This window comes from Brachyistius frenatus, unplaced genomic scaffold, assembly GCF_029030835.1.
Source record: "Brachyistius frenatus isolate BFR_SWC_R1_liver_20210118 unplaced genomic scaffold, ASM2903083v1 Contig_57, whole genome shotgun sequence".
Lineage (NCBI taxonomy): Eukaryota > Metazoa > Chordata > Actinopteri > Embiotocidae > Brachyistius > Brachyistius frenatus.
The window spans coordinates 514649-533868 of NW_027210656.1; the positions used below are offsets into that span (position 1 = coordinate 514649).

The 19220-nt window shown below is 41.7% G+C and overlaps 1 protein-coding gene across 2 annotated transcripts in view; it reads left to right on the top strand.

The window, feature by feature from the left end:
• Positions 1-19220, top strand: part of sema5a (sema domain, seven thrombospondin repeats (type 1 and type 1-like), transmembrane domain (TM) and short cytoplasmic domain, (semaphorin) 5A) — a 125050-nt gene that overhangs the window by 45095 nt on the left and 60735 nt on the right. For both annotated transcript variants that reach the window (XR_011311195.1, XM_069705510.1), the window contains exons 5-8: positions 8254-8316; positions 11636-11734; positions 15899-16112; positions 17422-17707. Coding sequence is in view for 1 of the 2 variants with exons in the window: in XM_069705510.1 (XP_069561611.1) it covers positions 8254-8316; positions 11636-11734; positions 15899-16112; positions 17422-17707 (662 nt within the window). In the remaining variant the exon portion in view is untranslated. The remainder of the gene's footprint in view (positions 1-8253; positions 8317-11635; positions 11735-15898; positions 16113-17421; positions 17708-19220) is intronic.

The following is a 19220-nucleotide window of genomic DNA, read 5'->3' on the forward strand; positions in this document are numbered from 1 at the left end:
GTTTCCCAGGTGAATATGCATTCACTCTGTCTGCTCGTATGACTCTTACAACGATGCAGCGTGCCGCCTGCCTCAAACAAACACCGATAGTCGTCGCACAGCGCTACCAGCTCACAAGTTAAAGCTGTTACAGCAAAGTGGTTTAGCATTTCACATGTCACAACAACTTCCCAACCATTGGGTTTGGTTGACGACACTGTAGTTCCATACACAGAGGGAGGGAAACAGTGTTGATGTGAAGTCTAGTAAGTGCTAATACCCCTCACATTTAAATCCAATTTGAAACTGTATGTGACATATATTTTGCAGCCATTTATATATTTACTTTTCTTAAGGTAGCAACGTCAAAAAAATCCACAGACAATCAAATGGTCTGAAATGCAGAGCAGAAATAACGTATGCAGGCTTCAGGCCTTTGTCTTCTGCCTATGGTGACAATTTGCATTAAACATGCATAAATCACAAGATGGTGATTATGTTTTTTTTCCCAGTCTGTCTCACATCCCCCTTTTCCCACATGGTGTTTTTTTCATTTATAAAATGAAATCATTTGTATTTCTTTTTTCACACAAGTATGAGCCCACAACCCCACCTGTGGACCTAACCATTCTATGACCGTCTGAGCTGCCATGCAAACATTGGCACATTGAGGGCTTTATTTCTAGGTGGTCACGGCAAGGCTGCTTTGATGCTTAGACGACTCTTGATGTTTGCCATTTACACCCTGGAAAACCAGGAGTGAGGATGAAGAGACAGAGAAAGTGAGAATGTGGCTGGATGGAAGAGAAGACTGGAGGGTGGAGGGAGCGGCCTTGATACAAATCCGACTGGAAGAGGAAAATGAGAAAAGCGGTCTGACGAAATAAGAAGCGAGTCTAAATCTGCTGAAGGAGTGGAGGGCGGCAAACACAAAAGAATCAGGGAGCAGTGAGATAGCATACAGACAGCGGGAAGAAAGCAGAGAAACCCCCCACTGAGAGAGACGAGGATTCACGCAGAGAAGGTCTTTTGTGGCCGCTCACTGAGACACAGATGCTTTTTAAAGATGCTCTGTGCCATGTGCACACCCCAATGATCCCCCCCATCCTTCTTTATTTCATCCTGCGCTTGGTTGGAGTTGCAGAATCAGTGAGGAGATTCCACTGAGCCAATCAACCACTCATCTCCAAGACATTCGAGAGAGAGAGAGAGAGAGAGAGAGAGAGAGAGAGAGAGAGAGAGAGAGAGAGAGAGAGAGAGAGAGAGAGAGAGAAAGAGAGAGAGAGAATAGGATCTGGTAATCCCCACCAAGGCCTGGGGGCAATTCAAGCTGACCTGTGCACTTGTCCCTGCTTTACATTTGACTGGACCTGAGGGCTGCAGAGTCAAAGTTCAACTGCTGAAACTTCAGGGGGACAAGTGGAGTTCTTCCACTTGCCTTGTCTGAAATCTCTATCTTTCCTTTCTTCTTTTTCATTCAAGCATAAAACAGAGGATTAATTGCACAGAGATTTAGTTGCCTCTGTGGCTGGGTTTACATATATTCCGCATTCTCATTGTTGTTGGATATGAAAGCCTTGAATGAATTTCCCCTTTGGCACTATTGTTCCACTCACATTACATGCACAGCTGATTGATCAAATAGATTTACAAGGGAATATGGTATGGTGCTGAGAATCCAGGGGCCAACAAAGAAAGTTTGAGCACAAACAGTTGTTAGTAGTTCAGTGGGTTTTATTTCAGTTGCATCGATATTCAGACGAGTTGCATGAGGTTTTCTTTTCTTTCCTGCTGAGGAAAATCAAGCTAAAAGCTACACCTACGCTTGTCTTTGTGATTTCACCCCATCCCCGTGTATCAGCCCTGTGAGATAATGCCCGATGGCAGTGATTTGTTCTTGCATGGCTGGCAGCGTTAACAGGGAGGCTGTGTATGGTTTGACAGAGCACTAGGCTTAGAGACGCTGTAATACAAACAGCCTACAATAGGCTAAAGAGTTGGATATAATTGCCATGTGATCGATGGCTGTTCTCATCTTGGATGTACATGCGTGAGACGTTTCTGGAAAAAAAAACAGCCTCTAAGGCCTTCTGCTGCATGAAGGCAAAATGAATCCCACCTACTTTTCTTTCCCTCGGTTGTTGCAGTGTGATGAGTTTGTTTTTAAGCACATTTTGAGGCAGAAAATAAACTCTGGTAGCATTACCATTGCATTAAGGGGTGTTCTGACACTTAGGATGGTCAATTGCACGTATGAAGTTGAGACAAGAAGATTGATTGGGCCTGAACCCCAGCAACCGTAATCTCCTCCGTAAATGCCCTCCTCGCTTGCAGGTAATAAAAAAAATAGAAAAATCCAGTGACAACAGAGGTTGGAGAGAAAGAGGACCTTTATGAGAAAAGTTGATGTTAAGCCATCAGATAACTTTTATGCCTTTATTGTGTCTTTTCAGGCCACCGTACAGATTTGGTCTTCAATAAGTCCTGGGAGTAGAGAGGGTTCAACCTCTTAGGAAAGATAAAAAAGGAACTGTTTACAAGACAGAAGGACGCTCAGTGAATCATAAACAGTTCAATATATTCCACATTACATGAACTTTGTAGCAAGTACTCAAACTGAATGGCCGTCGGGGTTGAAGTGTACAGATTCTGGCCTCGAAACAAGAGTCAGCCCTCCCTATTGCCTTGATTGGAGTTAATATCTGGTGCTTAAAGATTTTTTTTCTGTAGCGTTTCAACAGCCTGAAGAGGTCTTCCTCTCCCCGTCAACCTCTATCCTCATCCTCACTGATCTGGAAAACACTGTCAACAAAAGGTGGATACTTTTCTCCTCGCTCCACTTTCACACCTATGGAGCTTTAGTGAAAAAAAAGGAGACAAGAACTAAACGCTGCTGCATGTACAACTAATGAGACATTTAGAATTAGCGATAAAAACTGTATTTTTTTTTTTTTTACTCTACAGGTCCACAGGTGAACTGCACATTATATCTCACATCTGTTCATTATTGTCCCTTTGCCCCTACTATCCCTCATTCAGCTCCCTGAGCTCAGCTGCTGCCAAACTTAGGCAGGTGAATCAAAGCTGGCATTTCCATTTCCCAACTGTGTTGCCAGGTCTGAGGAACGGCCACGCAAGATCGATGTACCTCTCAGCTTTGTGTGTCCGTCTGCCCGTGAGCTCCTCAGATAATGTCCTTTGACATCGTTGAATACCCAAATACAGTGATCCACCCCACTGCCCATTTTTAACCTCAGCTGTATCCTCGCACACTTGCTCCAGTCAAAGGCTACTCTCTGCTCTTGAAAAGCCCTAAATGAAAAGACCCCTTGTCTCTGCTTTGTAGGCACAATTAGAGCTCTTTGATTTCACATTATCTTAAGCAATGCTGCTAATGTAAGGAGAAATTAAATAGAAAAAAAACGAAACCTTTAAGAGTCCAATATTAGGAAGCTGTTTCTGTGCGAAATCGAAACAGGATGGAGACAATGAGGCTGAGTTTCAACTGAAACACTGTGGCACAGCATTAGTCAATAAGCACTGGGATGAGGTGGATCAGTGGCATTGTTCACCATTCAATACAGCAAGAGGAGGAGAAAATAGTGGAAATTCACTCCAGCTTCTCTCTCCTTCCCCTCCTGCACTGGCACATGAAAACACTATCCATAACAGCTCCCTTTGGCAACAGACACTGTATGCTGTTGAGATGTATATTGGTCCTCCATTTTTCTTTGCTTCCCCTTGTATCGTTGTGCCGTTAAGAGGAAAGGGTACTCCGAAGAAAACAATGGGCTCTTTCCACTCTTGCGCGTTGTATTTCGTGGGCCTGTCCCTTGCAATTACACTTTGTCAGCCAGACAATTAGCCCTGCTAATCAGTAGCTAACAGAAACTGTCCGCCAAAGCTCTGGTAGCATCGCTAATTCAATTACTAGAACACTAACTTGGCCATTTAAATGCATAGAATAAAAAGCCTCATTGTAATCGCAGATACAGATCCCAGCATGTTGTGTGATATCGTTGTAGATGATGGCATGTTTAAGTAAGAGGGCTGTGAGTCTCAGTAGTAAGAGGCACAGCAGGGGGTCACTTCTACACTGACTTATCTTTTTAAGGTGCTGTGATGATATGCATAGTGACTCAGACCTACACACTTGCTGAGACATGACATCAAGACCAATTTCATGTGTGAATCTTTCAGCAGCTTACATCAGTAGACATCAGTCTGAATAGTAAATATTGCGCTAGCACATCAAAAGGTGATATCAGCTATTCATAACACAGATTAGATTTCCCCCGCAGAATTTGTCCAGCTCTTACTCTAAACCCGCCGTCCCCTTGTAATGAGACACACAGCCAGTCATTTCACACAGCTAGACAGCTGTCAGCAGCGAGTGTTTTCTCCAGACCCTCTTTATGCAAAATATATTCAATATCATGTCTGGAAACTGCTGTTTTAGAATTCAGCTCCTCACTCCCTCCTCCATCTCACCGGCTACTTCACTCTGCCCACACAGTCTCCCTTGTTCTGGCTGACTCCTAAGTTGGACTCTGTTCTCTCTTTGTTTTGTTTTTTTGTTTTTTCCGATGTGTTTGTCCCTTATTTTTCTTTTTCTGCCCTTTCCTCTGTCTCCCTCCCGGCCCACTCTCCCTTTTTGTATCACTCCTGCACCCACCACATGGTGACAATAGCCCCTCAGTGTGAGTACTGAAGAGAGGCTCGGGGACAATGGTTCATCTTTGAAGATTGCACCCATTACAGAGGTCAGGGCAGTAGAGGGAGCGGGCAGACGGAACATAACATATCAGGATTTTTTTTTTTTTTTTTTTCATCTTCCCTGAAGCAACAAATTACCATGCCAAATTCTCTCAGTAGCACTCTGAATTTCTATATTTTAATCACACTTTATGATTTTTTTTTTTTGAGTCTATTATTACTTAGATGTTGCTAGTATTCCGTTTGGTAATAATAAGACTATTCACCAAGTACCCGCTGAAATTTGGAAAGGCAGCAGTATTGCTTAAAAGAAGTCCTGTGTGGCAACAAACAGGAGCAGTCAGACAGCCATTCAGGCTTAAAACAAATTCATCAGCTCGCCAAACACATTTGGAAGAGAAGACAGGTGAGCGGTAGAATTATTTTCCAATTATTAACCAATCATGTCTTTGGCAACTATGAATGTATTAAGAAAATGGGATCTTTCTTTCCAAGGAAGTGCCACATTCACACCTAAGAAAAATGCTAATTTCTTAACAATCTTTTCAGTTTTCTATGGTTTGAACCCACAGAAAGTAAGCATAAGATTCCTGAGGAAGTCTTTAATTCTCTCAAATGTCTCAGCTGGACATTTGGGTTCCAGCTGAGACATTTGAGAGAATTAAAGACTTCCTCTGCCCTGCTAACTTCCTGTTGTCTCTGAGAGGATCAAATTCTGAATGCACATGAAGTCATGTAGGGATGTTTGTGATGGTCAGCAAAATGTAATTACTGATTTACACCTGCAGCTTTTCCAATGATTACATATGAATCTATGCCTTTTAAGGCTTATGTTGTGTTAGGGATTCAATACTCAATGTGGCCACTACATCCAAAGTGCTTCATAGATATAGACTGTGTATGAAAATGCAAGTAGCCAGCAGGTCTGAAAAGAGAAACCCAATGCAGAAGTGCCTTAAAGTACAATACCACGGAGGGACACTAGGGTCTGGCTCTGAAAAACTCCCATTCAAAAAGCGTCAAATTCTCTTATAAATAGAAATCAGTACATTTTCCCTCAAGTCATTATGTTGTCATCTAAATATGGTCACTTCTGGTTTAAAAAAAAAAAAAAAACACGATGGTGACGGGCAAAATACCTGACTCAAGGCTTCAAAAGTGCAGCTCACAAACAAATGGGTGACCCCATGGTGGGTTGCTACTTGCTCACAGCCTTCTGTAGCAATGAGAGGTTATTGGGTTATTACCAACACGTCAGGTGTACTCACCTTCAGTTCTACTTCCAAATGAAATGGCTTACAATTATATTAAACCCAGTGACAATAATGATAACACCTATGAAAATATAAAGGTATATTCAAAACCATAATTATCCTTTAACTAGATATCTTGCCCTTCTCCACAAACTCCATTGATTTTGTACATCATTACAGTGCCATGATGGATATCTGCTCAGTAAATGTGTTATCCTTGCCCTCGCTTTCTGTCTCATCTTCTTTGTTACCCCTCTAAGTCTTTATCCCAGTTCCCTCTAGGTGACAAAGGCACAGAAAAAGGCTGGCTGATAAAGCCAAGAAATATTATTATTTAATGGCAGCACATTCCAAGCCATATTTCAGTTCAAGACAGATTCATTTTAGGAGCACAGGGCCTGAACAATAGCATGTTAATGATCTTTTAATGTATCTTAATGACGCCGGCGCTTGCCTTAGCTTGGCTGTGGTTCTGTTCTTTACTCTGGACCATTTGAGGCCGGGCAGTCAGATTGGGTGGCTTTAGTGCCCAATGATGCCAACATATCCTCTGTTTACAGGCGTACGGACATGACATACTTCAGTAACCATAACGTGGATGTCTTAAAGAGGGTTTGTAGTATTCAAAAAATATCCAGAATGATGATGAATCACATAATCACATAATAATGATAAAAGCAACCACTTTGCTCGTATTAATGTGATCTCAAGTTGTAATTTTGCATTGTGCTATGATTGATTTTTACACTAAGCATGAGTGAGTAAGGGGCCCCCTCTGTGATTAGCAAAAACTCTTTCAGCACCCACATTGGATTCAGCTGGGGCCAGCTGCATTGCTGTGTGTGCAGGCTGTGCTGTTCGTGCTGATGTGTGTGGTTTGTGTCTGCGGTGGATGCACGGCCCCGGAATAGCCCGCTTTGGCCTGCAATGTGAACTGACACATGCAAAAGAAAGAGAGAGAGAAGCCAGCTCCCATTAATGCTCCATATCTTATCCTCTCTGAATAGTACCACACACCCTGAGCTCTTTTCCTCCCTCTGAGCTCCCCCTGCTACTGTCTGTGTGTGTATTTATGTGTGAGTGTGTACATACGGGTGTTTCTGTGTCTCCCAAAGGCTATCGAGGCAGAAAGCAAAGGCCTAGTAAACTTCCACAGCCTTTCTCAAAGAGGAAATGAAAGAAGTTCTCTGAAGTGCTGAGGGGGGGTTCAGCTTTCTTTTCCGCTTTTGTCCTGGCATGAAACAGCCCTGGTACCAAGGTGAAATCTAATATTCTCTGTCAGTTTGCAATAGTTACTATATTCCCACAGAGAGTCAAGTCCTGTGCCTCTGGACACTTGCCAGGCTATTACTGCGGGAAAGTCGTATCTCCGTGGCCAAAAAAGAAGTTGAATAGTTTTAGTTTTTGAGACTTTTCATGACTTGGCGTTGAGCGTATTCTTGCGCTTGCCAATTTGTCTGTTAAGTATTCCTCTCTTTGCCAGTCATAAGGAGCTGGTGGCAGTTGCTTCTGCCTGTCACAAGTGTATGTCATCGTGGCCCGGTGCTCTCCTAAGGCCACCACTCATTTCATGAATAAAGAATTTTTATCAATGAAGAAGCCCCGCTCCCTAGAGGTCGCGATGAAATTAAACGGTAGAAACTGCAGCACCCGCGGAGGAGACAAGGTTTTATCCTCTTATTCTTCTCCCCGTTGTAGTGAAACGTAAAAGGCGCCCCTCTGTTTCTTTCTTACATGTAAATCACATTGACATCCGACTCTAGGGACTCGCCTGTTATGTCTTAAGATCCCTCCTTTTCCCTCACACATAAATCAAATTGACATTTGAGTCTGCATGCTCTTGCCTCTCGTTTCTTGAGGTCTCTGCTTGGAATGCACCTTAATTGGATTCTGTGTCTGTATTTAACATGGCTTATAAACTTGTGTTGTGCGTGCTGTAAGTGTTTGTGTGCGAGTGTGGACCCGTGGAATTGAGAGTACAGTGTAGTTGTGATGTCAAAATCGTTTACCGTTCACTTATTTTTTTAATCCATTCCTCACACCCAAATCAATCGCTGTATGGTTTTCCATTATATTTTCTAACTGTGTTTTCTTGTCAATGTGTCATTTGTCTCGCCACGCTCGTCACCAGACATCAAATTGCCTTCAAAAAGGTGGGAATTTGGCTCCAGTTGAAGGCCAGGCATTGTTTTGTTTGGGTTCACCGAGTGCTTTTGAAAGTGCTTCATGGTGACATGGCACCCAATGTTTGGTTCTTCTTGAAGGTTTATTGGGAGCCTTACACTGCTTTTCTTTCTCTCTGCAGGAGGCTGAGTGGCACTGTGATGAGTTCACCAAGGGAGCCTGCTTTAGCCGTGGAAAATCTGAGGTGAGTTTAAGTGATCCCCGGACACAGTTATATCGCTTTATCAGAGTCTTGTCACGATGCTGAGAAAAACAAGTTTAAGTATTGGTATTGTAAAAGAAACATCTTGGCCTGTGTAAAAGTTGTTCTTCAGGAACTTAGCACGGTTTCTACTTTGCACCTAACTGAACTTATTGATTGTAATGAAGTTACTTCAACTTTGAGTATGTGTAAAAGACAAAAAAATTGATTCTGCACTTCCCATGATGTAACTTCATAACATCTCATCTTTACACTTTGCCTTGTATGCCCACATATTTCCAACTATACATCCCGTTTTAGTAAAACAAACCTTTCAGTCTGTTACCGTGCCAGCAGCTCTGTGTGGCTAAATCTTTACATCAGCATGCTTAACATGTCTGCAATGACAATGCAGGTATATTTTTATTTACCATTTATTGATAGCATGCTATCATTTGCTAACTAGCACTGCAAACAAGTCTGTTGAAGATTTGAATGTCATTTGTTTTGCAGCAGTTTTCATAAACAAAATAAATAAATAAAATGAATAAAGTACTGGACAAATTAAAATTTTCGAAGGAGTCAGGGGAATTAGTCAACGTCATGTCAAAGTTTAACCCAAGACAATCTTGATGACATCACAAGGGTTGTTTTCTCAGATTTGACAAAACACTCACCAGATCACCTGAAGATGAGAATAACAACAATATAATGAATTACAAACTCGAACACTGTTGCAGAAGGAAATTTCAAAGCCAGAGCCTGAATGATTATTCAACACTTTCGTGTGGGTTTGGTTATCAACAAAAATAACACAAGTGAATGCTGTTTACAAGTGGAACTGAAGGCTCCAGATGTCGGACTTTCCCGCCAGCACAACTGTGCTCATAATGGTTTTGGTTTGAAAATTTAAAAAAACTTCTTCAGCCGGAAATCACAAATCTCCCTTTATTTTTACAGACACAGATGATCAATTTTAAAGACCATATCACAACCAAATAGCAGACTAAAATTTAAAGCAAATGTCCAGTGATGATGTAACATGTTGAGGCATGAAATCAACATGGGGCTTTTTATTCAGCCTTAATACAGTACAAACCCTGGGAATCCCTGCCTTGTGTGTGGGTTTGACCTCAAAGAGGGTTTAAATCAACTTATTGTGAAGTAAGAAGCTTTCCAACCACACCTTAACTTTTATTTATAGACAGCAGTAGTACAAAGGGAGTTCCTATTGTTTTCGTCATTTTCTTCTGTGCACAAGTGTGTTTTTCTATGTGGTTAACTGGCATACTCTCTTCGACAAAACATATGGTTTAGGGCTGAACTTGACTTGTAGGTGAACTGCCCAGCCCTGATCCCTGTGTGTGTGTGTGTGTGTGTGTGTGTGTGTGTGTGTGTGTGTGTGTGTGTGTGTGTGTGTGTGTGTGTGTGTGTGTGTGTGTGTGTGTGTGTGTGTGTGTGTGTGTGTGTGTGTGTGTGTGTGCGCACCGCTGTGTATTTATCCTCCTGCGAAAGGTGGTTAGGGACCCATAATAGGCATGCACTGGCTGGCCAGCACAAGATAGCTGGTGTGAATTACAGACCAAAGCCACCTCAGTCCTTGAGAGTCACTGCTGTCTGGCGGAGTCAAATTGTTTTGCTCACTGTTGCCTTCTGGGGATCAGCTGCTGTGATATACACTAAGAATAGCATTAAAGACTTCATTCTCCAGCAGTTGACAGGGCTTTCGATGGTTTATTACCTAGCTCAATGCGCAGCAATATGCCATCGCTTAAGCTATTACACAGATACCGTCCCTGTGCTTTGAGTGAATTTACAAGTGATTGTATTTTTTTTTTCCTAATGCACGCATCCACTCTTCTCCTGTGTATTTGATTTATTCCAACTGGGGAGAAGAAAGGAGAGTTAAATTGATTTGACAGGACTTGATTGCTGCCTCTGTTTTGTTTTATAATGTGAGATCCAAGCACAGCAGCCTTTGTATTACAGTACAGACATGGAACATTTGTCAGGAAGTTTCCATAAACAAGTCAAGACTGTGAAGCTGGGTAAATATTAAATATGCCGTTATTTACCGCAGAAACAAACTGCAGAGAAGAATTGAATTATGCAGACCCCTTTCACAACCCACCCCCGTCCCTACACCCACACATACACACACTAACAAGTGTACAGTGCTTAACGAGCTGCACAAACAGTGCAGATATATAGGCATGCATCACAAGTGTGACTACTCATGCACACATCTTCTGTTTGGAAGGCGCACATATAAACCCATACACACATACTTAGGCTGTGCTTTGCACCAGGAAACGAGTTGTTTTACGAGTCAACCTTCATCTTAATGGGGGGGAATAAAACCCCTTACCCTCCTTCCTTCCAGCTCTGCTACGATGCCCTCCACTCCTAAATCAGACCCTTGAGAGGGGGAGGAGGGGGATACAGGGGTTGCCCAGGGCACCTTAAGTGGCTCAGACAATAGCAGATTCACGAGGTTTTAAATTTCTACGAGGGGCCCTCACCACCCCTGCTGGTCCCTTTCAGATGGAGAGGACCCTATGAGTTTATTACCTCGTCCTAGGACAAAAACAAAGGCCGCTCTCAACATGAATACTGACTACTGTTGCTACCTTTGCTACAGAATGACTTTTGCTGATGGAAATCACCAGAAAACCTCCACGAGAGCCTGACCGTTATGTAGAGAGTTCATGACGTTCAGCGGCAATCAATCATTTAGTCAATCACTCTGTCAGTTCCGCTTTATTTGTCGAGCGCTTTTAACCAAAAGCTGAGTGGTTTTGCTAGAAGCCTAGGCCAAAACCTCCGAGCAGTAGCAAGCCAAGAAATGAGTGGTGAGCATGTACTTTCCCATAATTTAGAGAAAAGTGGTTTGAATTGATTAATGTAGAGAGCAGACTGAAAAGAAACACGAGTGAATAAAGTATGGGAGAGGCTACACTTTCATTTCACTTTCTGACCAATCAACAAAGCCAAAGCAATTTTCTAAACTAATCCTGAGTGGTCCTCTCCCACGCCTGTTGCATTTATGTTTCCCACCTTACGTAGAACCCTCTCCAAAACAGGTCCCCGTTGAATAAAGATGTGACATAGCTAAGCCATGTGGGCATTAGCCTTGATTTGACTCTGTCTGGCTTGGCCACGTTTTAGAGCAGCCCCTCTGTGCTTACAGGTGTTTTTCTCATTTATTGCCATAAAGAGTAATTTTGTCCAGCTGCCTAATGCTGCTTGTCAGCGGATAGATAATGGCACTGCTGCTAACTGCTGACGGTGAGGTGTGTGTCTGCGGGTGTGTTTTCCACAGGAGGAGTGCCAGAACTACATCAGGGTGCTGCTGGTGAATGGGAACAGGCTGTTTACCTGTGGAACCAATGCCTTCACCCCCATCTGCACCAACCGAACGGTAAGAACAACAGCAGAACTTTTGGCTTCTACCTTTATTTGATTATCTTCCCACAAAGACTAATTATTATCAATTGAGGCCACTTAAATGGTGATACTTAAATCACCATTGCAAATTTGATGCCTAATTGTTTTCATCCAAGTAAAGTCAGCAAGTCATCGACTGCTACAACCTGCAAGATCATTTTTGAGCTACTCTTGCAAGCAACCTGTAATCTTCCAGCATGTTTACTTCCAGTAATTTTCATTATTTCAGTATTGTGACTGTGGATGGTATGATCGTTGTTGCATTTATTTTTATGCTCCAATGGCTATATTTTGGATTCGTGTATATTTCAGTGTTTTGTTTTACAGCATGTCTAGCATTGGGTTTAAGATTACACTTATTCTTCCTTTACAAATCAAAAGTTGAACATGTGCAATAAAATTCTATCTGGCACTACCAGATGCAAATTCACAGCATGAATCTATATAAACCTACTAACTTTAACATGAACAGGGATTCCAGACTATAATAACAGACAAGTTTGAAATTGTGAGCAATTGGTGTGCGGAACCAGGCTAATAAATTGCAGCCTTTCCCTAATTTTTCAGAGATGTTAATCAAATCTTCACAGTTTAATATCTTTCATCGCACCTTAGCAAAGCTTCTGACAACAAGAACGTAATCGAATTCTGCAGACTGTCTTTCTGAGTGCTGTAAACCTGGCCCTGCGGGTCGTAGCAGTCCCTCATGTTGTATGGATGTTGACTACAGCCATATATTGACCATTTACCCCAAGAACACAACTTAATAAGTCACTATTCTTGAATAGTCGTGATATGTCAAGCTTGTAAACACTGCAAATATAAAGAGTGAAATGTTATTGAATGAACTGACAGAAGGACACGTGAAGGTTGATCAACATATTTAATCAGTATGTGATTGAGTTGCGATCTTTATCACATGAGTCACTGTATAAGCTCTCGTGGCTTCTCTTTCCTCCTGCTGTGCAGTCAGGGATGTAGACTAATTATAAAAAGAATCTTATTAAGCTCTCCTCTTGTGGAAGTTGTGTTACCTCAAACTTGTTAAGTGCTGTAATCAAAATATTGCCTTAAGCTCATTACTCCTGATAATCATGGCCTCCAAGTAAACACGCTCCTTGTCTTATCTGTGCTGCTTTGCCCTCTGTCATGAGTCATAGCAATTATTTAGCTTCTTTTCTTTGTACCACATCACATTGTCTTTTGTCATTTCAGTCTAGTGCGACGCAAGGTTTCCATTTCTCTCTCTCCTGCTCCTTCAACTCCCCTGTAGCTCTTAATCGCAGCCTTTAAAGGGATGTTTAGTCAGACTTTTCAGTTTGAATTGCTATTGTGTTTCAACAGGTAGACGCGGTGAAGGCAACCATAGATTTTTGTTGTGTATTAACCACAAGCTTTTAACTTGCCACAGCCGTCTCATTTTTATTGTAAAAGCGCACTGTGCTAATAACCATCTTTCTTGGTAACCCAAGTGTCAGCTAAGAAACTTGTATTTATTGACTATTCTTGGTGGTAAATGCCCACTGAAGTCAAGTACAGAGAAACATTTCAAATGTCAGAATATTGTTCTTACCTTCAAACAATGATAGGGCCAAATCAAATATCTGGCTCCCCTTCTGTGGAATTATTTTTAGAGGAGGAGGAGGAGGCGGCAGGAGTTTACTATTATGATGACATTTGTTTTTGTCCAAAAGCACTGCATCCAAAGGTCACAGGCTCATAATGACTGTTTACTGCTGTGAAAATACATATAGTTGAAATGTCATGGCATTATTATAGCAGTATTTCATCAGGCGCTGTCATATTTACCCACTGAACGTCCGTTAATGTGAAACACGGTTTGGGAACGGCAACAGCGATGGAATCACACTCGGACAGATTTACTATCAGCTGTGATGATGAATAGAGAATGAGCAGAATATTAATATTTTAATTAGTGCTTGGAGGTTATAGATTAAACAGCTGTTAACCATTTGAGGTTTTACTGCCTTTAATTACATCATTTTGTGCTGTCCTCTTCTTCTGCAATGATTGAAATGCAACCGAGTGAAAAACTGTTCATCCACAACAGTAGATGATGGAAACATGGATTAATATGCATTTTCTTATATTTCAAGTCTGACTTTTGTCTCTACTAGTATTCTAATAGTGCTGATAGTTGGCAAAGGTTCTACTTTAGAAAATATTTTAACATACTGTATTAGTGTTGTCACTGGCGGTCTGTGGTAGACTCCAGATGAAGAAGTTCTGTATGACACTCTGTTCACACTCACTTGACAGAAAGCTACTAGGATGTGTCCACCCACAGTGGCATATCATTGACAACCCTGTCCACTAACACGTCTAAGATCACCCGCAGGGCTGTTGGCAAGATTTCCTGTCACAGTGGGGAGTTAAAAAAAATTATCTCAATAGCCCCACACATAGCACCCAACTGTCTCTCACAGCAGTCTGTCTATACTGTGAGCTGTCTCTTCCTAAAAAGTCTCTATCAGAGGCAGTTAAAGTCACTTCAGTGTCCGACTCACGCAGCTGCTGGGTCCACTACAGAGGCGACTTTCACCTCACTTCCTTCACATGAAACGGATGCACCGCAGTTTATCTGTTCATCACTCCTCCTGTTGTTTCTAAATGACCCAGTTGACCTAAAAATGGCTGTTCCGGGCAGAAGAACGAGTCAATACCGGGCTTTCATCTCGGCCCGGCAGAGCCCAGACAGGGCAGCTCTGTTTTGCTGCGGTTTGGGTTGAACAGAGATGGCAGGAGTTAACAGAACCCTTGATCCAAATCGACCGGCTCCAGGAAATTGGCTGAAGAAGTCGCCTGGTTCCCCCACAATTCACTGCCCTGAAGAGAGGGAGCCTCCTTTGTGGGATGAGGGAAGGAATCCACAGATTATTCAGTCAGTGAAAATGTGTGCAGAGAGAGGACAGATTGAGCTCTGAATCACGCGAGACATACACTGTCACTGGAGGTCCTCTGCAATCAGCTTCAAAACTGTGAACCGCGGCTGATTGATAGAAAAATAATTGCAAATAGAATAATTTTAATTATCATTTGTGCATTTCTAAACCTGAGATTAGTTCAATCTTTTTGCGTCATGCATTTGCCCCTAGAACTTGGATGAACTTGGATGGAAGCACAAACCATGAGCTAATCCCTGCATACTGTGTTTACTTTTGCACCATAAAATATAATTACATCTCGGATTTAAAAATTGCATTACTCCTTTTTGATATTCAGGGCTGAGTCACTGAGCTATGGCCTGTACCGCTTCTTTTTTTCTTTTTTTTAAAGAGTAGGAACCAGTGCACTGTGTCAGGGCTAAGCCAGGGTCATGCTGTAAAGTATTTTTAAAAAGCAGGGAGTTGGATTTGGCTTCATATTCAAAGGCAGTATGCGACAGAGGACTGCATCTCGCATCAAGCCTCTTTTGAGCTCAGAAGAGCTTCTCAAATATGTGGTATGATAATGTTATAGCCAGAAAAACCAGCTGGGTGTCCTGTAGAGACATCAGCGACCAAACCAGCGACAACACTGCAGCCGGGAGTGACTTGATTTAAGAAGGCTGTTTTAGGAATTTTATTGGTTTCTAAACAGGTGGTTTCTTAACATTAGACTTGAAGCAGCTGCTCTGTTTGTGTGTTTTATGTTACTAATGATTCTAAATGTGTTCTCTGATTATGTTTCCTGTTCCTGAAGGTCTACCTCATATATATTTTTGTGTGTGTGTGTGTGTGTGTGTGTGTGCCGCAGTAGATGTAAACCAAACAAAGCATAATGAGATGAAATGTATTTTTTTTTTACGCTGTACTATTTGCATATTGGCAGGAACAAACAAAACATTACCAGACTCCTCCGGTTTGCATATTAATGCTGCCCTTTGATACTCTGTTCTATAGATTTATGCGGAGTACAATAATCTATTATTAAGAAATAAGAAGGAAAATGCATCTCATTCCCATGGATATTGCATCGTATAGTTTTAGTTTGTTAATTTATGGGACACTTTTGTTTTAAGCAATCAGAGTCATTTTCTTTTAGTAATATTTGCTTGCAGTCAATCTCATTTTTCTCTCATCTTGTGATCAACCTTCGTGCTTCCTGCCTTATATATCTTCATTTCCCTACGTTGCAGTTGACTAATCTGACAGAGATCCACGATCAGATTAGCGGCATGGCTCGGTGTCCCTACAACCCCCTGCACAACTCCACCGCCCTCATCACCTCCAGCGGGGAGCTCTACGCTGCCACTGCCATGGACTTCTCCGGGCGAGACCCCGCCATCTACCGCAGCCTGGGCGGCCTGCCACCGCTGCGTACTGCCCAGTACAACTCCAAGTGGCTCAACGGTAGGCAGCTGCCAAAGTTTGGTCATTCAGATAAATGTTGCAGTTTATTGAAATCTATGTAAACGTTGGTGCATAAATATAAATGGACATTTTAGAATCGAGAGAAACACAATAAAGGGGGGTTTCTTTCGTTTTTGCGCTCTCCCTTTAGCACTCATGAACGCCAGCACTGCAGCTGGTGGGGATTTAGTGTTTTGCTGAGGGATGCTTGAGTATAGCAGATGCTTATCCAGCATGGGAGTTGGACTCGCTCTCTTGAAGGATTGTGTTTCTCCCTAAGTCACCACTTTTCTGAGCAATGTAGTGTAGCAAATGTCAAAAGAAGAAGACCCTCTCTTTATAAGTGTTCTGTTGCCTTTTATCAGCAAAAACAATTATTTATAAAGTTCCTAAGCAACTAGAAAATCACTATATTTACCTCAACAATGCTTTTAGGAGGAGCATATAATTGGGAATTCTTCACAAATCAATATATTTTTCCTTGAAAGCTCAGACACACTTCAAACAGGAACCTCCTCAAGGCAGACTGGGGAACTTCACACACCTTAAGGTGTCCAGACAACAGAGGAGGAGCAGGTCAATCAGTAGCTTGTCAGCAAGTGACTTTTATCTGATTCACATTTAAGCTAAATTGAAAAAATAAATTAAAAACGACCACATACATTTCTTGGCAACAACCTTCTGGGAGAAGGTTTAATAACAAATCTTATGGCAAATTGATTTTTTTTTTCTCCCTCTGTCTCCCCCCTGCACTGCCCTCCAAAGGTGCAGAGCAGAAAAAAGGGTTGAAATGAGGAAGGGGGCGCGGGGGGGAACACTTTCATTTAAAGCTGAATTAAATCACTGTCAGTGAGAATAAAGTGTGCGGTTTAGATCCAATAATGTCATACATAAAGATGAACGTGTCGTGGAGGTCGCATGTTCCAGATAGGGTGAGAGCTATTACGTTACACCTGTTTTGGTCATTTCTCATCCTCACCTTTAGGTTTGGGGAGTGAAAAATGAGTTTTCTTATAACAACACAACGTCATTAATAACATGGCCTGTAGTTATTAATCGTGATCACCTGCTGTTGTGTGGGCTTGACACTCACACACACACTGCGAGTCAATCAGTCATACCACATACCCATTTGCTCTCCTATTCCTTCTTACTCCCACAACCTTAAATATTTTCTTTTCTGTACTTCTCATCATCTCTCTGCACTTCATCTTTTTCTTGACTGCCTTCAATTTTTCTCTCTGTCTTCTTTCTCTTTCTGACGTTCATTTTCCTCCTCTTTTTTTTTTTTTAACCTTTCTTCCAACAGAACCGAATTTCGTCTCCTCCTATGACATCGGCAACTTTACGTACTTCTTCTTCCGGGAAAATGCAGTGGAGCATGACTGTGGCCGGACGGTGTTTTCCCGCGCCGGACGCGTCTGTAAAAATGACATCGGCGGTCGCTTCCTCCTGGAGGACACGTGGACCACCTTCATGAAGTCCCGGCTGAACTGCTCCCGACCAGGAGAAATCCCCTTCAATTACAACGAGTTGCAGGGCACTTTCTACTTGCCTGAGCTGGAGCTGCTCTACGGCATTTTTACTACCAACGTGTGAGTGTCATGATACTTTACTAGTTGTAACAATATATGTCCCAGAAATGTAATTTACAGCTGAACATTAGCTAAACACAGACCCTTTTAGTTACTGCTGCTGCACCTCAACCTTTCTCACATGGTATAAAGTTTGCAATAATGAATGTGGCAAAGTTACCACTCCAAATTTTTAGTGGTGTAAGCTGGTTCTTTCTTTTTGACAAAAGTAGAAAAAAGTTGGCTTTTCATTTCGAACAACTGGTCGATTTTTATCAGCAATAACCACCAAGCAAGTAAAGCTAATGTTAGAGCTCCATGAGTTGGTTGAAAACAGCGTTTCTGGCTTGCTTTTCCAATGACTTGTTCAAAAATCTAAAATTTTAAATGTGCACATAATGGCTAGATTTGTCATTATAGATTCAACAAATATTAAAACCCTTAATTTAGCATTTTCAAAATTGCCCTGGTTACCAATTCCTTTTCTTTCCAGCCATGATGTGGCATCTTTGCAAGTTACTCACTAATTATTCTGTTTCCCCTGCTTTGAAAGACATTTCCAGTCTTTGTAAATAATCAGGTTAAATTAAATATCACTGGAAATCAGATTTCGAAAGTTCAAGTGTTTTAAAGTAATTTTCATCATCATCCTCGTTTCATGGCTCCATTTGATTTTTGAAAGCCAAAACACCAACAAATATCATCAATTATGTGTGTGTGCGTGTGTGCGTGCATGTGTGTGTGCGCGTGGCTCAACTGCATCAGCTTAAGCATGAAATATGAATTCGTTCTCATATTTGATGCAGTAAGTTTCTGAAATTGAGTGATGTATGAACATTTTGTTGACATGGCCGACCGGAAATTCTCTCCCATGTCCCCCAAACCATCTGGGTTACTTAGTCCTGCTGCCATATCAAATAAATCCCATGAAAGAAGCTTAACATGAGTATCCCTGTAATACAAATTATTAGTTTCTCTTTTCATAAGCATCATAGCACTTTCCTCTTTTGTTTTACCATCTTTTTTTTTTGTTCTTTTTTTTTTCACTTTCTCACAATTTTCTCGTGTGTGCACAACCTCCGCATACACATACAAGCACGGGCAGACCATTATTAAAAGCTGAGTAATCAATTCTTTATGGTCAATGCCTTCACATTGCTGAAAAAGAAGTCTTTTGAAGGATATTGGAAACATTTCCCCCTACAGGCACAGAGTTTAATGAACAGCTGGGCTGGATTATAATTCACATCGCCCAAGTCTCAGTTTGAGAGTTAATACTCTCATTCTTTACTTTCTCCTCTGAAGGAGGAGAGCGGTACTTGTTGAAACTGACAGCTTAAAAAGTCAAAGCTGTATTTCAGACCTGAAATCTGTACAGTTAATCAGAGAAGCCGAGCAGCTTAATTGTGTCCTATTGCTGGATTTATAATCCAATAATGATGATCACTCACACCAACATCTGCGTCTGTCTGTTCAGTGTTTGATTTGTGTTGTTGCTGGAGAGTAATACAAACGTACAGAGATCAGCTTTACA